A 15,957-nucleotide genomic window follows, 5' to 3' on the forward strand; every position below is an offset into this window, starting at 1 on the left:
CTCAATGATACGTCAATATTTAAAAATTGCCGCCGCAAGAAATTGGGTGAAGGAATTTTCTCCTTTTTCATTTGTAAAGGATGGTTCAGTGGTTCTTATGCGAGAGGAGCTCAGTAGGGAAGCATTGAAGCTCCTTTACTTAGCATTTAGAGAATTCCAACTGCTCTCGTCATGGCGGCCACTTACACTAGTTAGGAGCTCAGCTAGGAACCTTCCTATGCAAATTTTACACTTCTAATCCAGCCCCAAGACAGGAGAGACAGAGGCCCATAAAATAAGTTACACCAATACCTCAATCCAGAAAGTCACTGCGTAGGTGGATAGTTTAGCCCTTTGGTCTGTATAATTAATATTAAACACATTGGAAATGTATCTTAATTTTTTTCATCTGACTCGACAACAAAAACAAACTATTCATAAAACCCTCAGGTCATTTGGGAGCAGTTGAAACTATTTTAATTACTCAGTTTGAACCTACATTTTTTGTGAGGCACCACTCCTTGAATTTGGATGAAGTTGAGCAACCAAACCTCACATGTAGCTCCACCTTTCTCTCTCCATCCAGGATGGTTAAGAAGTATAAATACATGTGATAACCAGTCGACTATGAACACTTATCCAACATACAGGCAGACAGGTGACTTCTCTGTTAACTTCAACAGACCTTGTGAAAATGGCTCAGATACCTGGAGGATGGAGTGAGCCAAAGGATGCCGATAAGGACATCCAGAAGATTTGTGATCAGGTGAGATTCAATCTACCTTTATTCGTCACAACCTCCACACTCCCTGAGAATGCTCTGGTCTGTTTTTTTCAGTGTGAATTTACATCACATTTTAACTAATTCATACACAGGTGAAGGACAAAGTGCAGAAAATGACAGGCCAGAACTATCATGCCTTCAAAGCAATTCAATACAAGAAACAGACTGTGAATGGATACAACTTCCTCATCAAGGTAAGTAAATTGAAAATGTTGTGTTAACATAAAATAGACAGCCTGTCTATTGTGTGTCTTTGTGTGTCATACGGGTTAAATTAACACTATCTGTAACATCCAGTTCAATCTAACTGTAAAACTCAGTGCAGTGAACACCAGTTAAACCATGAACACACCTCTGATGGTGGAAGGTCCTCAGGGTTCAGCATCACTTAAATTCAGCGGTCCAAAGTTCCTTTCTTTATTCCTGCAGGTTCTTGCTGGAGAAAAGGACTACCTTCATCTGAGACTCTTCCAAGCAAGTTCGAGTAAAGCAGTGATTGAGCTCAAGGGTGTGGAGCAGCATAAGACCAAAGGAGACCCCCTCTGACCTACAAACTAAACAAAACAACTCTTTCAACAGTTGAAACAAAGCTTCAGTCCCATAATAAAGTGTTCTACTTCTTAAACCTAGAAGGGTTTGCCATTGAATTTAAATGTAAGTAACAACTCAATGTACAACCTTCTACTGAAATAATAAAAGAAAAAAGGGATTAAAAACATAGATTTCTTCTGTTTTTCATTCCAATCATTTGTGTGATCTAAAATATGTGTTTTCTTGGCTGGAAGAAATACTGAGGAATGCATTAAAAGATGTAAATAAATTCCCACCCAGACTTTAAAACAGACAAAGACTCTTATCTTTAAATAATATAAGTTCACTCTTATCATTTACTAATCAAAATGATCAAACAACCTCTTTCAACACTAAAATACAAGAAGCAGTTTTATTTTATAATGTTTTGTCATCCAGAAAAGATTTGATATAATTTTAAAAGTATTAAGAAATATAAATTATTATATTTTGTGTTTGGAAGCAGCACGTTGAATACACAACCCTCTATTAACCTCTAAATATGTAGCTCTGATACATGCAACATCAACTTTGAAATGATGCAGTCGGATTAAAAAACTCTGCTAGGCACTAAAAAACTGTATTTGTAGAATTTTTTAAGTAAAATTTGATTTAAAGTAACATAATACAATAATTTTGCATCCACACATACGTAATTAAGTGTTCACTGCTGATGACATTCAGCTGCATTTGTTCCTTTTTTAATAGAAAAGCAGAATCTTTTCACAGAAGATGAGACACACCCAACTAACTGTAAAGGCCTCATCAGGATCAGTAGTATAGTTTAAATATTTAGTAAATAAATATGTGGTGTATAAATCTGCAATGGACTCGAGCTACAAATTAATACATGAACTTGAACGTTGCCTTGCAGGTATAGCTCTGACGCTATTTACTTTCACACAGTAAAGGTTTGAGCTCTCAGATTCCCGTTATTAACTGAAAGTTGTAATAAGTTTAGGTTAGGTTTAGGTTAGTTTTATTTAAATGCTGTTTTGGGAATTAAAAATGTAGAAACAATTTGGAAGTAGAACTGAACACCTTGTGTAATATTTGCGCCTGAACTATACAAATGATTCCCTTTAGTTTCTAGTTTCAAGTACACTAGCTTTTAATTCATTATTGATTTTTGCACATAATGCCATTAATTGCTGGTAAGCACAAAACAATCATGCGATTGATCAAGTTACATTTGTCATCTTCATAATATATGTGTGTGTATATGTGTTTGTTAATTTTTTTAATATATATATATATGTCTATTGTAAGGGTTGTGGGTTCAAAAACCTTGTTTGTGATTGCCTGAGCCTTCACAGTCCACAGGCCTCCACTGTCTGCGCTGCAGCTCAAGAACAATAACATCAGGTTGTAGACTCTTCCCATCCCTCAGGCATAGTCACTCTTGTTGGAACATGCTGCTGTCTGATTGATTATAGGATAACACAGCTGACTCTGGGTTAGTTTATTTTAGTGCACCCATCGGCTCTGATGTCATTGCTCCGTCCTCTTGCAGTTCTAAAGCGGTTGCTTCCACGTGAATAAATCTTTATGTTTTATTTTGTATACGTACATAAATCACATTCCATGAGATGTAATACAAACTCCTGGAGCGGATTTGTTTCGGTGTAAACAAAGTGTTCTCTCCCATCTTTCTAATCATGAATGGCAATGCTAACTTCCCCCTGCTGGTGAGGTGACCAATGTAGAGCGGATTAAGTCAACTAGCTGTTCTTTTCCATCTCCTTCAATCATGGACAACAATGCCCTATCTCTCTCTCTCTGTGATGTGGAAGTGAACAACCTCTCCTTGGACCGAGGGGGCACAGACTGTAAAGAATATATAAATTGAAGCCAAAGGAAGAATCCTTTAAGTAGCCTTTAATCATGACTAGTTTCCCTCCAAAGTAAATGTTCAAAGACCAAGAGAGATAATAACACCTTCTAAAACAACCACATTGGCTCAGCTAAGACAAAAAATCTTGCTAATATTATTGCTAGTCCCTCAGACTACTAATAGCTCACTAATAAGTAGATCTAGTAGTAAACAAACATCAGGCTGCAGCGTGGAGCTCAAACATCCAGATGTGATAATAAGCAGAACAGAGTTTTGAGACGTGGACTTTTAGATCCAGGTTTCAAAGCACTGCAGCGTTTGGTGACCTCTGCTGGTAGTATCAGACAAAGCAAGGACACAATGCATACTGCCATTAATGACGTGATCCAAGATAAGTGATGGTAGAAAGCGAGAAGAGTTCCCTCTCAGGGAACTTGAGCTGTTTAAAGACGCTGTGGTAACGCCTCTGCGTGACCGCGTCATGAAGCACGTGTGAAATCTTACCAATGGCGAGCTGGTACGTAATAGCGGGGACGCCGGACCAGGGCGCTATAAGGGACCCGAAGGGCAGGACCATTCATCTCTGTGCCTTCATCTAGTGCGTGTGAAGATTTTCCACTTAGAAATGGCTGAGCGGTTTGTCCAATGTGTTCCCCCTTGCACCCGATTTATTACGGGCAGAGACTCACACGCCTTGTGTGTTGTCTGCCTGGGCGTGGAGCACACTCAGCTAGCCCCCTCAAGCTTATGAGATTGTGAGCACCTGCCGTGGCAATCTCGCGTCTCCCGTAGAGCTCTCTTCAACGAGGACGGCTCGATGAGGCGTGCTCCCCGCGGCTCCGGTCCAGCTCGTGCCGAGGCAGAGCGCCGGATGCCTTCCTGGTGATCACAAATGGATCTCAGGGAGGATTCCGGGATGGCTGACGCCTTTTCCCGGCCCTTCACCGCGGGATCCAGCCGGCTGCGGAGGCACGCTCCGCGGCTTGCTCCACCCCGGACGAGACGGCGCTCTCACGTTCTTCCGGCTCCGAGGAGCTGGACGTGGTGAGCGTAGAGGCAGCGGAGGCTGACGCCGAGGCGACTCATTCCCCTGCTGCCGCAAAAGAATTGCTGGAGGTCCTCACCCGAGCCGCTGACAGATTACATATCAGCGGGCCGGCAGGTGAGCAGCATCCGTCTGCTCCCGGGAAACTGCAGGAGCGGTTCCTACCTTCCCGCAGAGCTCCTCCGCGCCGGTGTGTGCCGTTCTTCCCAGACGTCCCCACTGAGTTGTCGGCGTCCTGGAGTAGGCCGGTGTCTGCTCGCGTATACAACCCGCGTGCGGCATTGTACTCGTCTTTAGCTGAGGCTAAGCGGCATGGCTAGAAGAGTATGTCATTTTATAACTAGTACACTTCAGTTACAACACAACATATAAGATCACAGTACTTAATGGTTTATCACAGTTTATCTGGTGCAACACATTGCCTCATTCGGCTGTCTTGCATCCAATTGCTAAATTAATACCTGACAGGAGAAAAAACTCCTACATAAAAACCCTCTCTGGGAAAAGTAGAAGAAATCCATCAAGACAGACTGTAGCTTCTGTCCCCAGGTTTTAACATTACATCATGACAGGATGTTAATGTTTACAGTATTTATATGATTTATATGACTTTAAATTGTTATTGTCTATAATACATTCACTTTATTTAACATACAAATGTAATATCTACTATCTAACATCACACAAACTACAATCTTATTCTAAACATTGTTACACGTAATCTACTTCCCACCACTAGGTGTGCACTCCTACTTAAATCCCTAACAGTGGGCAGGGCTTACTCTGCGGCGGGGCAAGCGGCGTGCTGCCTGCATACGATGTCGCTTATCCAGGCGTATCAGGCAGAGCTGCTGGCCGACGTGGCCGAGGGGACGGAACTAACGAAAGCAGTGCGTGAGCTGAGGCACACGGCTGACCTCGTGTTAAGAGCCACGATGGAGACAGCGAAGTCCGTTGGCCGCTCCGTGGCAGCCATGGTGGCTACGGAGCGGCACCTTTGGCTGAGCCACTCCAGCCAAAAGGAGAAGGACAAGTCCTTCCTCCTGGATGTCCCTCTCTCCCCCACAACCCTCTTCGGAGTGGCCATTTTGGCCGTGGCGGATAAACTCCACGCTGAGAGGTGGCAGGCGGAGGCGCTCGATTCACTCCTTCCCCGACGATGCCACGTCCGCTCGAGGGCGGCCCCGGCCGTCGACGAGATCGCACCACCTAGCGCAGCAGATGAGCGTCGCGCTGCGCGCATCCCCTCGTTGGGGCTGGGCCGCAGCACGGCACGCTCGGACGAGGTTCTCTCGTGGCCAGACTGGTCTGAGGACGGCCGCGGCGGAAAGGACTTCATCCAATAGGCGAGAGTGACCCCCACCGGAGGTGGTAGGGTGCCACCGCACTTTTCGGCGCTCCCTTCCCCCGGGTACTCTCCGGGAGTCGGTCCGTTGTCCCCGCCACCGCTTCGGGGCACGACCGGGTCAAGCGAGCGTGAGTCCGAGGGCCGTTCGCCCCCTCTGAGGAGGGTTCCGGCTCTACTACATCAGCGATTCCCTGCCAGTGCGCGGTGTCTGTAGACCCGAGACTTCCAGAGACCGGCCCCGAGGTGTAATCGGTACCAACGGGATAAAACTAACTCACCCGGCAGGTTCACGTTACTTCTCACAAACACACACCAGTGACCCCCAGGGAGCCGACTTGGAGCTCAACTGAGCCGCCCTTTTGTATCGCCTCCAGTGACCCCGGCCTTGCATGCCACACCTTCGCAGTACAGCCAATTTGACTCTGCCTTCTATGTCAGTGTTTAATCACTAGAATGACGAGCTCAGCTAATTATTGCCCTCCGTCTCACCCACCCCCTCTTGCCCAGGCAACTCACCGTGCGGTGTGCTGCCTGGGGTAGTTGTATTGTTTGACACAAATAGGCGGAGTACAAACCTACAGTGCAGCACTGGATTTTAGAAGAAATATTGGGTTTAAAGTGCTGACTTGGCCATTCACATCTATATCAGGGGCTATGTAGGGCTGTGCTTTTTTCGCCTGAGGCAGTGGATATGAAAAGGGTTTTCTTTATGATTTGATGGGTGTAAACACCATCAAAAGAAAGTCTTTACACTCAATGTTCGCTTTTAGATCCAATCTGCTGGATGGAGTACACGGACAAAACAAAGTGGTTTCACAACTTGCAGACTGAACTGTATGATTTCTTTTAAGATCACAAACCCCAATTTCATGATCCCGCTTGCGGTAGCGTCTGGCAACCCTTTGGAGAGCAGTGGCAAAGCCCCATTAACATATATAGTTTAGCATTTCACAACCTGGCCACCGAGCAGTGCAGCTGTGCACAACTCCCAACACGGAGGAAGGTTATAAAACACAACCCTCATCCAGTGAAACACAAGGAATCGGTTTGAGTCGTGTGCAGCCCGCAAAACAGTCACACAATGGGAACCGCACGTGGTGCTGCTGCAGTTTTAAACCATCACGTGTCACTGTGTCGGGATCATAGGTTGGTCATCCCAACTTTTGCAAGAGAAGTGGTTAATCCTGCTAATCATGGTGAGCTGGACGTACCCCCGGGTGGCTGTATTTTTGATTGCTATTAGAGATGAATGTCGGGTTTCCCCAAATGACAAAGCGAAGTCTGGATGTGTATGCCGCACGTCTCCAGATGTTCTTGACCACCACTGCTTTCCTTCACTTGACCACAACTCTAAATGCAGATGTGGAGCTAATGAGTACCAGCAGATGAGCAGTGCGCCTACACCACGACACACGCGGTACTATCGCGGTGGTGACCTACAGAGTTGAGAGCGGGGACTTCGGACTGGCTTAAATAGAAAGTATTGAGCCTTTAAAAATAGCGTCCATGCCAGAATTAGCCGGCCTGCCAAAACCAACACCATGAAGCAAAATGTAAAGCGGGGGGCGGGAACAGAAGCAGAGAGAGAAAGTTATTCATAGAGCGGCAGTAGGAATGAGAAAGCAAAATACAGCGATTAGGTGACAAAACCAAAAGCAAGGCAGCGGCGAGCCCAGAGCCATCCCTTAAGCAGAGTCATCACAAACGAAGCCAAGCCACAGTTTGTCTCAGGCCTGAGTTTCTAATCAGCTGGCTTCGACTCAGCAAGTAATTGGAGCTCCTCTTGTGGCCACATAACTGACAGGAATAGCTCTAATCATTGGACTTTGTCTCAGCTAGGGATGGCGGCTTGTTATTGTGGTATAAAAACAGTTATGTCTTCTCTCCCGTCTCAGGTCCGTCCGTCCGCTCCCTGCCTCTCATCCATCCGCTCCGCCTCGTGCCCGTCATTCACCTCCCAGCCGTAGCTTATCTCCTGTCCTCCAGTGACAGTTTCAGACCAATAGTCGGGAGTGGGGAGAAGCAGGGGGGATTCTATACGTCTGTGTGTGTGTGTGTGTGTGTGTGTGTGTGTGCGTGCGTGCGTGCGTGTGTGTGTGTGTGTGTGTGTGTGTGTGTGTGCGTTACAGTCAGTGGAAGGCAGAGTTGCATCGAGTCATAAAACATGACAACGTTTGGTGGGTTGGATTTTCTGGCATATTCTGATAAATAAGATGACTGCAATTTGAAAATATTGCAAGTCAAACTGTGGAGAGGCCTTCATTAAAGACAGCAAATGACCCATGTCTCATTAGTTGCCTTGACGATGCATAATGTGCATCCTTGAGGTCTAGCAGACGTAATCATTGCATTTGCTAACTGTTTATTCATTTTCAAACATGCATTATTGATGCATGCATTATTGAGTCTTGTGTTTCTTGACGCGTTATCGCCCCCTATAGATCAGTTGAATAGTTTGAAACCAGGAGTATGAATCAGTTACCTTGAATCCAATGTCCATCCTCATGGCTGTGCAAGAAATCAAACATAGTGAACCGACTGGGGACCCGATAAATACCTTACTTATAGACAATAAATCCCAGGAGCTAACCTGGGCTAAAGGTTCAAAGATCAATAAACTAAAATCCACCATTGGCAAACATTTGGAAAAAGAGTTTCCGAGTCCAGCGTTTGATACACACAGAAACAGTTTTATCAGAGCACTCGACCCCTGCGGTCATTAGAAAGGAGACGGCGAGTCACTGGCACCATGATGGCTTCCACACATACTTTGTGAAAAACGGCAAGTGGTGGTAGAGTGGTACCCCCCAAACGATAAAACAACAGAAGATGTGTGAGCCATGTTTGGTTGAAGTGGAGGAAAGTGCAGAAACACTTATTGAAATGATGATTTGAAAAAAGTGTATTTCTTTGAACAATCACCAATCGTCACCTAATACAAATGTCTAATGCATGATGTGATATTAACTCATAACAAATATCGACAGATGGGTGACTAGCCAATCACATTATGCCATAAAGGCCGGCGCCTTCAATTTGGATAAACTGGAGGTAGCTGTGATCTGGATGTCCTCTGTACTTACACTGTTGTGGTCCATTGTCATGAGAAGTTGATGGGGGTGTTATTTAATTTTGATGGGGACTATTTCAGCTTGGCCCCAAGAAAACTGGAGTTAATGCAGCTGGTGCAATGAAATTGTTTTCATGTTATATTTACTCTCCTGTATTATCAAATTATTTCACCTTAATATTTACAATCAACTTCATCTAAAATAAAAACCTTTAAAACCTTTATGAAGTGTTTTACAGGACGCTATTTCAAACAAGGGTAGTAAAAACACCCGAGGAGCTAGACATGAACAGAAGAAAAGGGATAGTAAATGAGGAAGGAAAAGATACATAAAATACCATTTAAGTAGAGGAACTATTATGAAAAAGCCACACCAGCATAAAAAGTGGGGACACTGAAAATCCTACAAAAAAGGAGGACCATGTCATGTGTTTAGTGTTTAGTCCATAAAGAATTTGGAGAATTGGGGCAACTTAAGTCATACATAAAAGTAATCAAAAATCATTAATGAAGAGATTGATATGATATCTAAAAAGCACTAAAATCCAAGTAGATGGAGTGAATATGAAACTTTTCCTCTCAGGTTTCTGTGTTCCAGCGTGGCGGCTCGGTGGTCTACAGGTCAACAGGAAGTGGTTCTTGCACAGCTGAAAAGCACCGGCTCCCCCTCTCTATCACGGTGGGCCTGAACTCTGAGGTAAGCACCAAAGGGTTTTAGGTAGGCAAATTAAATACAGGTTACTTTCTGGCCAATAGTGATAAAAAACAGTGTAATTCATTATTCGTCCCCTTGTATTAAAGTCATTGTTAATGGCTTAAATTTTAGAGACGTTGTTGAACGGGCCGCTTCTGAGATGGTGCCACGTGTTTACTCTCCAATAGAGGACAATAGAGGATAAGTGTGATAAGGCTATTAAGAGAAATGGTGTATAGCAGGGGTGTTAGGGGTGTGGTGGTGTTCGGACCCCAAAGCAGACACGGAGGAGCAGGTAGTGACAAAGGGAGGTTTATTAGTCGGAAACGTAGTTGGCAGGCTGAAGCGGCCGGGTGCAGGCTGGCTGGAGGTTCCGCGGTGAGGCGAGGAAGACAGCCGAGCGAAAGGGCACATGGAGATTCACGCTCTCACGGAGCACGACGGAATATTCTGGCGCCGGCTGTAGGGCGGGCCAGGTCCTTATAGTGGTGTGATTGGTGATGGAATGCAGGTGTGCCTGCAAGGGGAAAACGGGAAGGGGAGGTGGAGAGACAAGACAGTAACGCAGAACCACCCAAATCCTCACAAGGGGTAGTGGTTGAAAAATTACAATTAAACAACAGTGTTTAAAACACACTCATTCTAAAGTAATTAGTCTTCAAATGAAAGCTTTTAATTGCGATTAATCTAGATTAAGATGAAATAGTGATTTTTTAAATCTATTGACAGCCTTATTATATATCAAATATATATATTTGTATGTGTATTTCACTGAGCGCTGTGTTTGTAGCCTTGTCTCCATGGCGACTGAATGCATCGGCCCTCGTTTGGATTTGAATTTGAACACTGCTTCCATCCGGAATCCCATGATTGTGGTCATTGCCTTCAGAGTTCAGAGCGAGCGGTTGAGTTTTTTTTTAGAGAGAACGAATCAGTGATATCTGTACTTTTTTTAGACATAAGTGTGCTTTTGAAAACTTCAACATCCTGTTTCAAAGACCACACTTATCTCATTGTATTTTTTCTTCAAAACAACAGCCTTTTTCAAGGCTACTAGCCTTACCGGCTACCAGTCTTTTTAAAGACTACACAGAGGGTTAACCCTTACCACTCAGAATTGCCTTTTTTTGTTATTTTATTGTGTTATTGTTGGATTGTCCTCACCATGTCCCAGGGAAACAACCACCCTTCATTGCTCGGGACTCCTCAGACAGGGTACGAGGTGAACATTGCCCTGTCTCATGCTAATAATGAGGTCCACTCACTCAAAAGGCAGCTAGAAGAACAGCAGCTGGCCTACAGTCGCCTGGTTTCTGAGCTCTCAGACCAGAAGACTCAGAACCAGGTACTTGTTGAGCAGAACCACCTGTTAACTGTTAAGCTCACTGAGGCAGGGGATGAACTTGATGATATCAAGGTCACCATCAACACCTGGCAGCAAGAGTGCAAGGAACAAGCGGAAAGCACCATCAATAAACAAAATATTGAGATCCACACGCTAAAACAACAGCTAAAAGATGTGAGGCAGATGACCTATGATTGCCTGGTTTCTGATCACTCTGACAACAACAAGAGTCAGAACCAGCCACCTCTTGAGCGGAGCCAGCATTTTGGGATGAAGCTCACAAAGCAGAAGTTGGAGGCAGACAACCTCCAGCTGACAAAGGAGAGGGATGCTCTCGCTGCTTTGAACAGGCGCCAACAGCGGGAGCATCAAAAGAAAGTCGCTACCACTGACTTCAACGAGCTGGGCCTGATGATGAGGATCAGGGAGACAGATGATCTCATTACCACCACAGTCCAAAACTTCGAGGCAGAAAGAACCCTCCTCGAAGACATTTGTTTGGACTTAAAAAAGAAACAATTGGGCATCTTTGGGAGGAGGATGCAGGACCGCCATTCGGAGATGGAAAGGATGAAGCAAAAGATGCTTTTGAAAAGAAAAAAAGACAAAAACCTTAATCTCCAACGCAATCCTACCCCACCCATCTCCCCCCCTCTCCTCCCCCCCCTACCACCCTCCCACCATCGCCCACCAACTGCGGTTTAGGGCGCCGCACGCACGCACATACACGCACAGACACGCACACACACGCACACACACAGACACACAAATACACAGATACACAGATACACACACACACACACATAGACACACACACACACACATAGACACACATACACACACATACACACCTCCTCCGTGAATCGCCACCTTAACGTGGTGGAGGAGTTTGCGTGGCTCAGTGATCATGTGATCTGTTGGTCGGACCGAGGACAACAGGTTTCAGGTGAGAGTCCAGACTAAGAGCGATTCAACCCCCCTCCCCCCCACACAGTCATCTGGTCTATATTTTACTGATGTGATTATATTACAAAAATAAACTGTCTCTTGCTTTTATATCTCTGCCTTTTGTGATTTTTCATCATCCCACTTCCAGTAGTATGAACACTGTACCAACATGTTTTCTCTGTATTAAGGTCAATTGTGCATCGCTGAGAGCAGTGGTTGAAAACATTATTCCTCTGAGTAAAACAACTTTTTTTAGATTACATTGAATACAATCATAACAGTACATTGGTATTATTCTATTGATTACAGTTTCCAAATTACAGCGGTTTTACAATATTCTCATTACTTTGTTGAATACATATCTCCGGGTTGTATTTTGGTGAACACTAAATGCATTTTATTAGGGTCCTCGCTACGACTAGTAATATAATGTATATTAATTATTATTATAATATATATTATAATGCATATTATTATTATTCTCACAAACCGCTGGCCTTTTTGAGGCTCCTAGTTATATGTTGAGATAAAAGGCCTAAGACCATGATAATGTCAAAGATACTTTGCAAAGCGGCATTCCTTGCGTTGCTCCACGCAGTTAACGACCACTGACCTGCAAACGCTTCGTCCGACGGCTGCAGGGTTCCTCGGCCGCATTTCTATTTGGAAATTGCTTTTTAAATGAAATGCACTGATAATAACCCATAAGGGGCTGACATTTAATCATACTTATAAATATCTCAACTAAAGTGTAAAAGATACATTGATGCATTAATGCATAAGTTGTAGTTTCTTCTTAACCACGTAGATTTGTCACAGCTTCCTCCCAGCCTCGAGGAATCTGTGGTGAGAAGATTCATGGGGAAAAACAAAGATCTGTGTAATGGTAAAATATGTTATAACATAATCTTATGCTAAAAGAGTGATTATTGTCTGTGTTGAAGCAATGTGAGAAGAAAAGGGAGATCCAAAAGTTGTCTTTTGCAGCTGTGTGAAGGAGGACAGTCAAACCGGCCTTCACCCGAACGCTCGAACAAAGGAGCTCGCTTACTCCCATCTTTTCCTTGATTAGTTTCCTGCTTGATTAGTACATTTTCATCTCCGTTATCTCACAGGTGGTTTAGAGTTTTAGGTTTTGGTATCTCTCGTGGCCGCCTACCACTAGAAATGACCTTCGTGTGTGTGTATAAGAACTCAGCGTTTTCACTGCTCTGAGACGTCATCTCTACAGAGCACCGTGATACGTCCCTGTGTGGTTGACCTCCTGCTTGCAAGCAATAAATGGACTTTCTGCAACTTTGATCATTCATCAAGACTGTTTTATTAGACAAATCACTCTCTTCTACTGAGCTTATTTAAATATTCTACAACAATCTGCAGCACAATAAAATATTTAAAACAGTAAGCTAATTTGGCTGAAAAGGTCAATTGTTTATTCTTTGCATAATCTATGAAAATTCTCAAATTGGCAGCAAGAGATGAAATGCATATAAATAAAGTGCTATGTCATGGAAGATGTATTATTAGTGGGTTATTTTTTAGTTTTCTCTCCAAAAGGTCACACAACAAAGACAACTCAACAGTGAAACACGTCGAATTCTCACATTTCAGAAAAGGGCAGCAGTGAATGTTTGCTTGAAATTACAAAATCTTTCACGTAATTCTTTCTGTTAACTAAGTAACCATTGATGCGCAAAGAAACAGCGTTCTACCAGAATGACAACCAGATTATTTTTAAATGTTAACTGCACTTGTCATGGATTCAAAATACAGAATTCTGCTACATGTAATACAATCCATGCTTAATAATTCAACGAATATACTGCAACCCAAGGCGCTGCTGGAGATTAATCATGAAACACTTTTCACTGATTCTTTTTCTTTCTTCTTTTTTTATGGATTTTGATGTTTACCTTTCATGAATGTGTTTGTGGTTATGTTGTAAAATGCATTCAACATAAGCCTAAAAGCAAAGTAAAGGTGAGGGATCATCTACAAGACAACAAGAGGAGAATGGGTTTCAGGATGCATGCAAACGTCAATCGATGCCTGCGACCTGACTAGTGGGGACAAAGAGGCAATGTTTAGGGGAACGTTCTACCTTTCATTCTGAGTTTGACTTGCTTCAAACAAATTCTCCAGGAGAAACTGACATTTTCAAAAGATCGATTGTTCATCCAAAGCTGTGCTGGCACAAAATATTGAAACCTACACCTTACACTAAACTGCTGCTAGAAAAAAAACTGAAATGATGCCATTTGATTATTTTAATTATTACTTGCCCACAACAAGTTACACGTTAGAAGAGGTAGCTAACGTATGTTATTTGGGGGTTAAAAACCCGCTTTGCATTTTATAAGCTGTATATTCAACTAACTAGATATTTTATTATGTTTCATCTGAATTTCCAATATCATCAATATGCAATATTACGGCAAGTGAATACTCTAAAATGTAAAATATATATATATATATATATATTATCAGGACGTTTTGTGTGAGTAATTTGTTTGTATAGGTTTTTTATGGGAAGTGTCTCAACAATTAGAGGTAAATGTTGTTTGGTGTCATATTAAAGAGGGGATTGTGCTCTTTAAAGGGATAGTTCACCCAAAAATGAAAATTGTGTCATCATTTACTCACCCCCAAGTTGTTTCAAACATGTATGAATTTCTTTATTCTGATAAACAAAAATATATATTTTGAAGAATGTCGGTAATCAGACAGTTGATGGACCCCATTGACTTCCATAGTATTTTTTTTCTACTATGGAAGTCAATGGGGTCCATCAACTATCTGATTACCGACATTACTGTCCATGGCACTTACAGTAGTTCTCAGCTTTGTATGGGTTTTTGGGAACTGAACAGTAGATATGCATATCTACAGGGACCGCAAGGATAGTGTCCTGGTTGGTGGTTGTGTCCGACCGATTGTGGGGGGCCGGTCTGAGCAAAAATGCCAGGGCCCTTTTTTTGTCCCAGTCGAGCCCTGGCTCCGTCTCATCGTCAGTCAGGCCCGACAGGTCCAACTTCCGGCCCATTGTTCCTGGCCTGGCCGCGCCGAGCTGCTGGTCCAAGAGGGGAGGACGAGGACGAGGACGCGCGCAAGCACTGCTGCTCTGGGGGCCGAGGCTGAGACAACCCTGAGGAAAGAGCGAGGGATGGAGAAATGTTACGGTATCTTCTATTGGGGAATCAACGCGCTTATGAAAAAAGTTGTCGAAATGACCATGACCATGATGCTACATCCCACCACAGAGCTCAGTGTGCAGGACTTGTTGTGATCATCCACAATCACAACCCACCTTCAGTGAGATTGTATTTTTGCATGCAGCATACAAAGCAGACGGGTGTAACAACTCTGTTTGTGTTGACAAACAACAAAGAGGGTTTTCACAAGATAACAGAGGTAAGTTTTTTTAGCTTTAGGGTCATGTTGCCTGGTGTGTGGTACAGTCTGTGTGTTTGATTGTAAACATACTGCACATACGCTAAACCTCAAAATAACAAGTTTTATTATGCAGCCCATTTGGCTAAATTACCGTAGACTTGTGGCACCGTTCAAGTAAGGTTTTTAAGTACAGAAACTTGGGGCGGCCCGTGGACGAGTACCGAATACGGCCCACCGGCGGTCCGTGCGGACATTATGAGCGCGAGTATGTGTGGCCACCCGGCCGCCCGGTGACCGCTAGCAACGGTCCTCACGAGACAAAGTTTGGGGATCCCTGATTTAAAACATTGTCTTAGCTGAGAGCGACGCGCGAGCATCATCCCGCTGTCTCTTTTTTTGCCCCCGATTCTTGATGCCTTTTCGAAGCCATTTCAAAGCTGTCTGCCACATTTGAGATTTGAGGCATAATGGAACAAACCACAGGGAGGTGGGGGGGCCGCACAGGAGGTCCCCTTTTTCTCGACTAATTTGGTCTTGGCCTATTATTTTTGTATTGCTTTTGCATATTAGCATGCTTTAGACATATTTTATTTGTTATTTATACTAGTAGCCTGCTGTGATAATTTTTCACGTCCCAGATTTTTTGATGCCCCCCCCCAGGCCCTTGGTGCCCTACGCGCAGTGCGTGATGTGCGTGTGCGGAGCGCCGGCGCTGTAAATAACAATTACTCAAAGGGACAAAGGGACCCTGAAACCTTTATCACTCAGTATGTGTGTTTGTTGTCAGAGCATCTTGTGAAATGGGTCTTAGAACAAAACCTGATTCATATGAGCTTAATGAAGTGTGTTTTAAAAAGCACAAGGGGATGGATTCATTTAGCTGGGACCTCTTATAGGTCAGGCCTCTCTTCACACAGCCCCAAAAGATGTGTTAGCAGATGTAAAAT

At 43.7% G+C, this 15,957-nt stretch overlaps 1 protein-coding gene across 1 annotated transcript; it reads left to right on the forward strand.

Moving 5' to 3' along the window:
* The first annotated feature begins 588 nt into the window (after positions 1 to 588).
* On the forward strand, positions 589 to 1,483 carry LOC119198342 (stefin-2-like). Its single transcript, XM_037455386.2, has 3 exons — positions 589 to 745; positions 856 to 957; positions 1,193 to 1,483. Exons 1-3 carry the CDS (start codon positions 674 to 676, stop codon positions 1,307 to 1,309), a joined length of 291 nt encoding a protein of 96 aa, XP_037311283.2. The 5' UTR covers positions 589 to 673; the 3' UTR covers positions 1,310 to 1,483.
* The last annotated feature ends 14,474 nt before the right edge of the window (positions 1,484 to 15,957 follow it).

Source organism: Pungitius pungitius, chromosome 19 (genome assembly GCF_949316345.1).
Source record: "Pungitius pungitius chromosome 19, fPunPun2.1, whole genome shotgun sequence".
Taxonomy (NCBI): domain Eukaryota; kingdom Metazoa; phylum Chordata; class Actinopteri; order Perciformes; family Gasterosteidae; genus Pungitius; species Pungitius pungitius.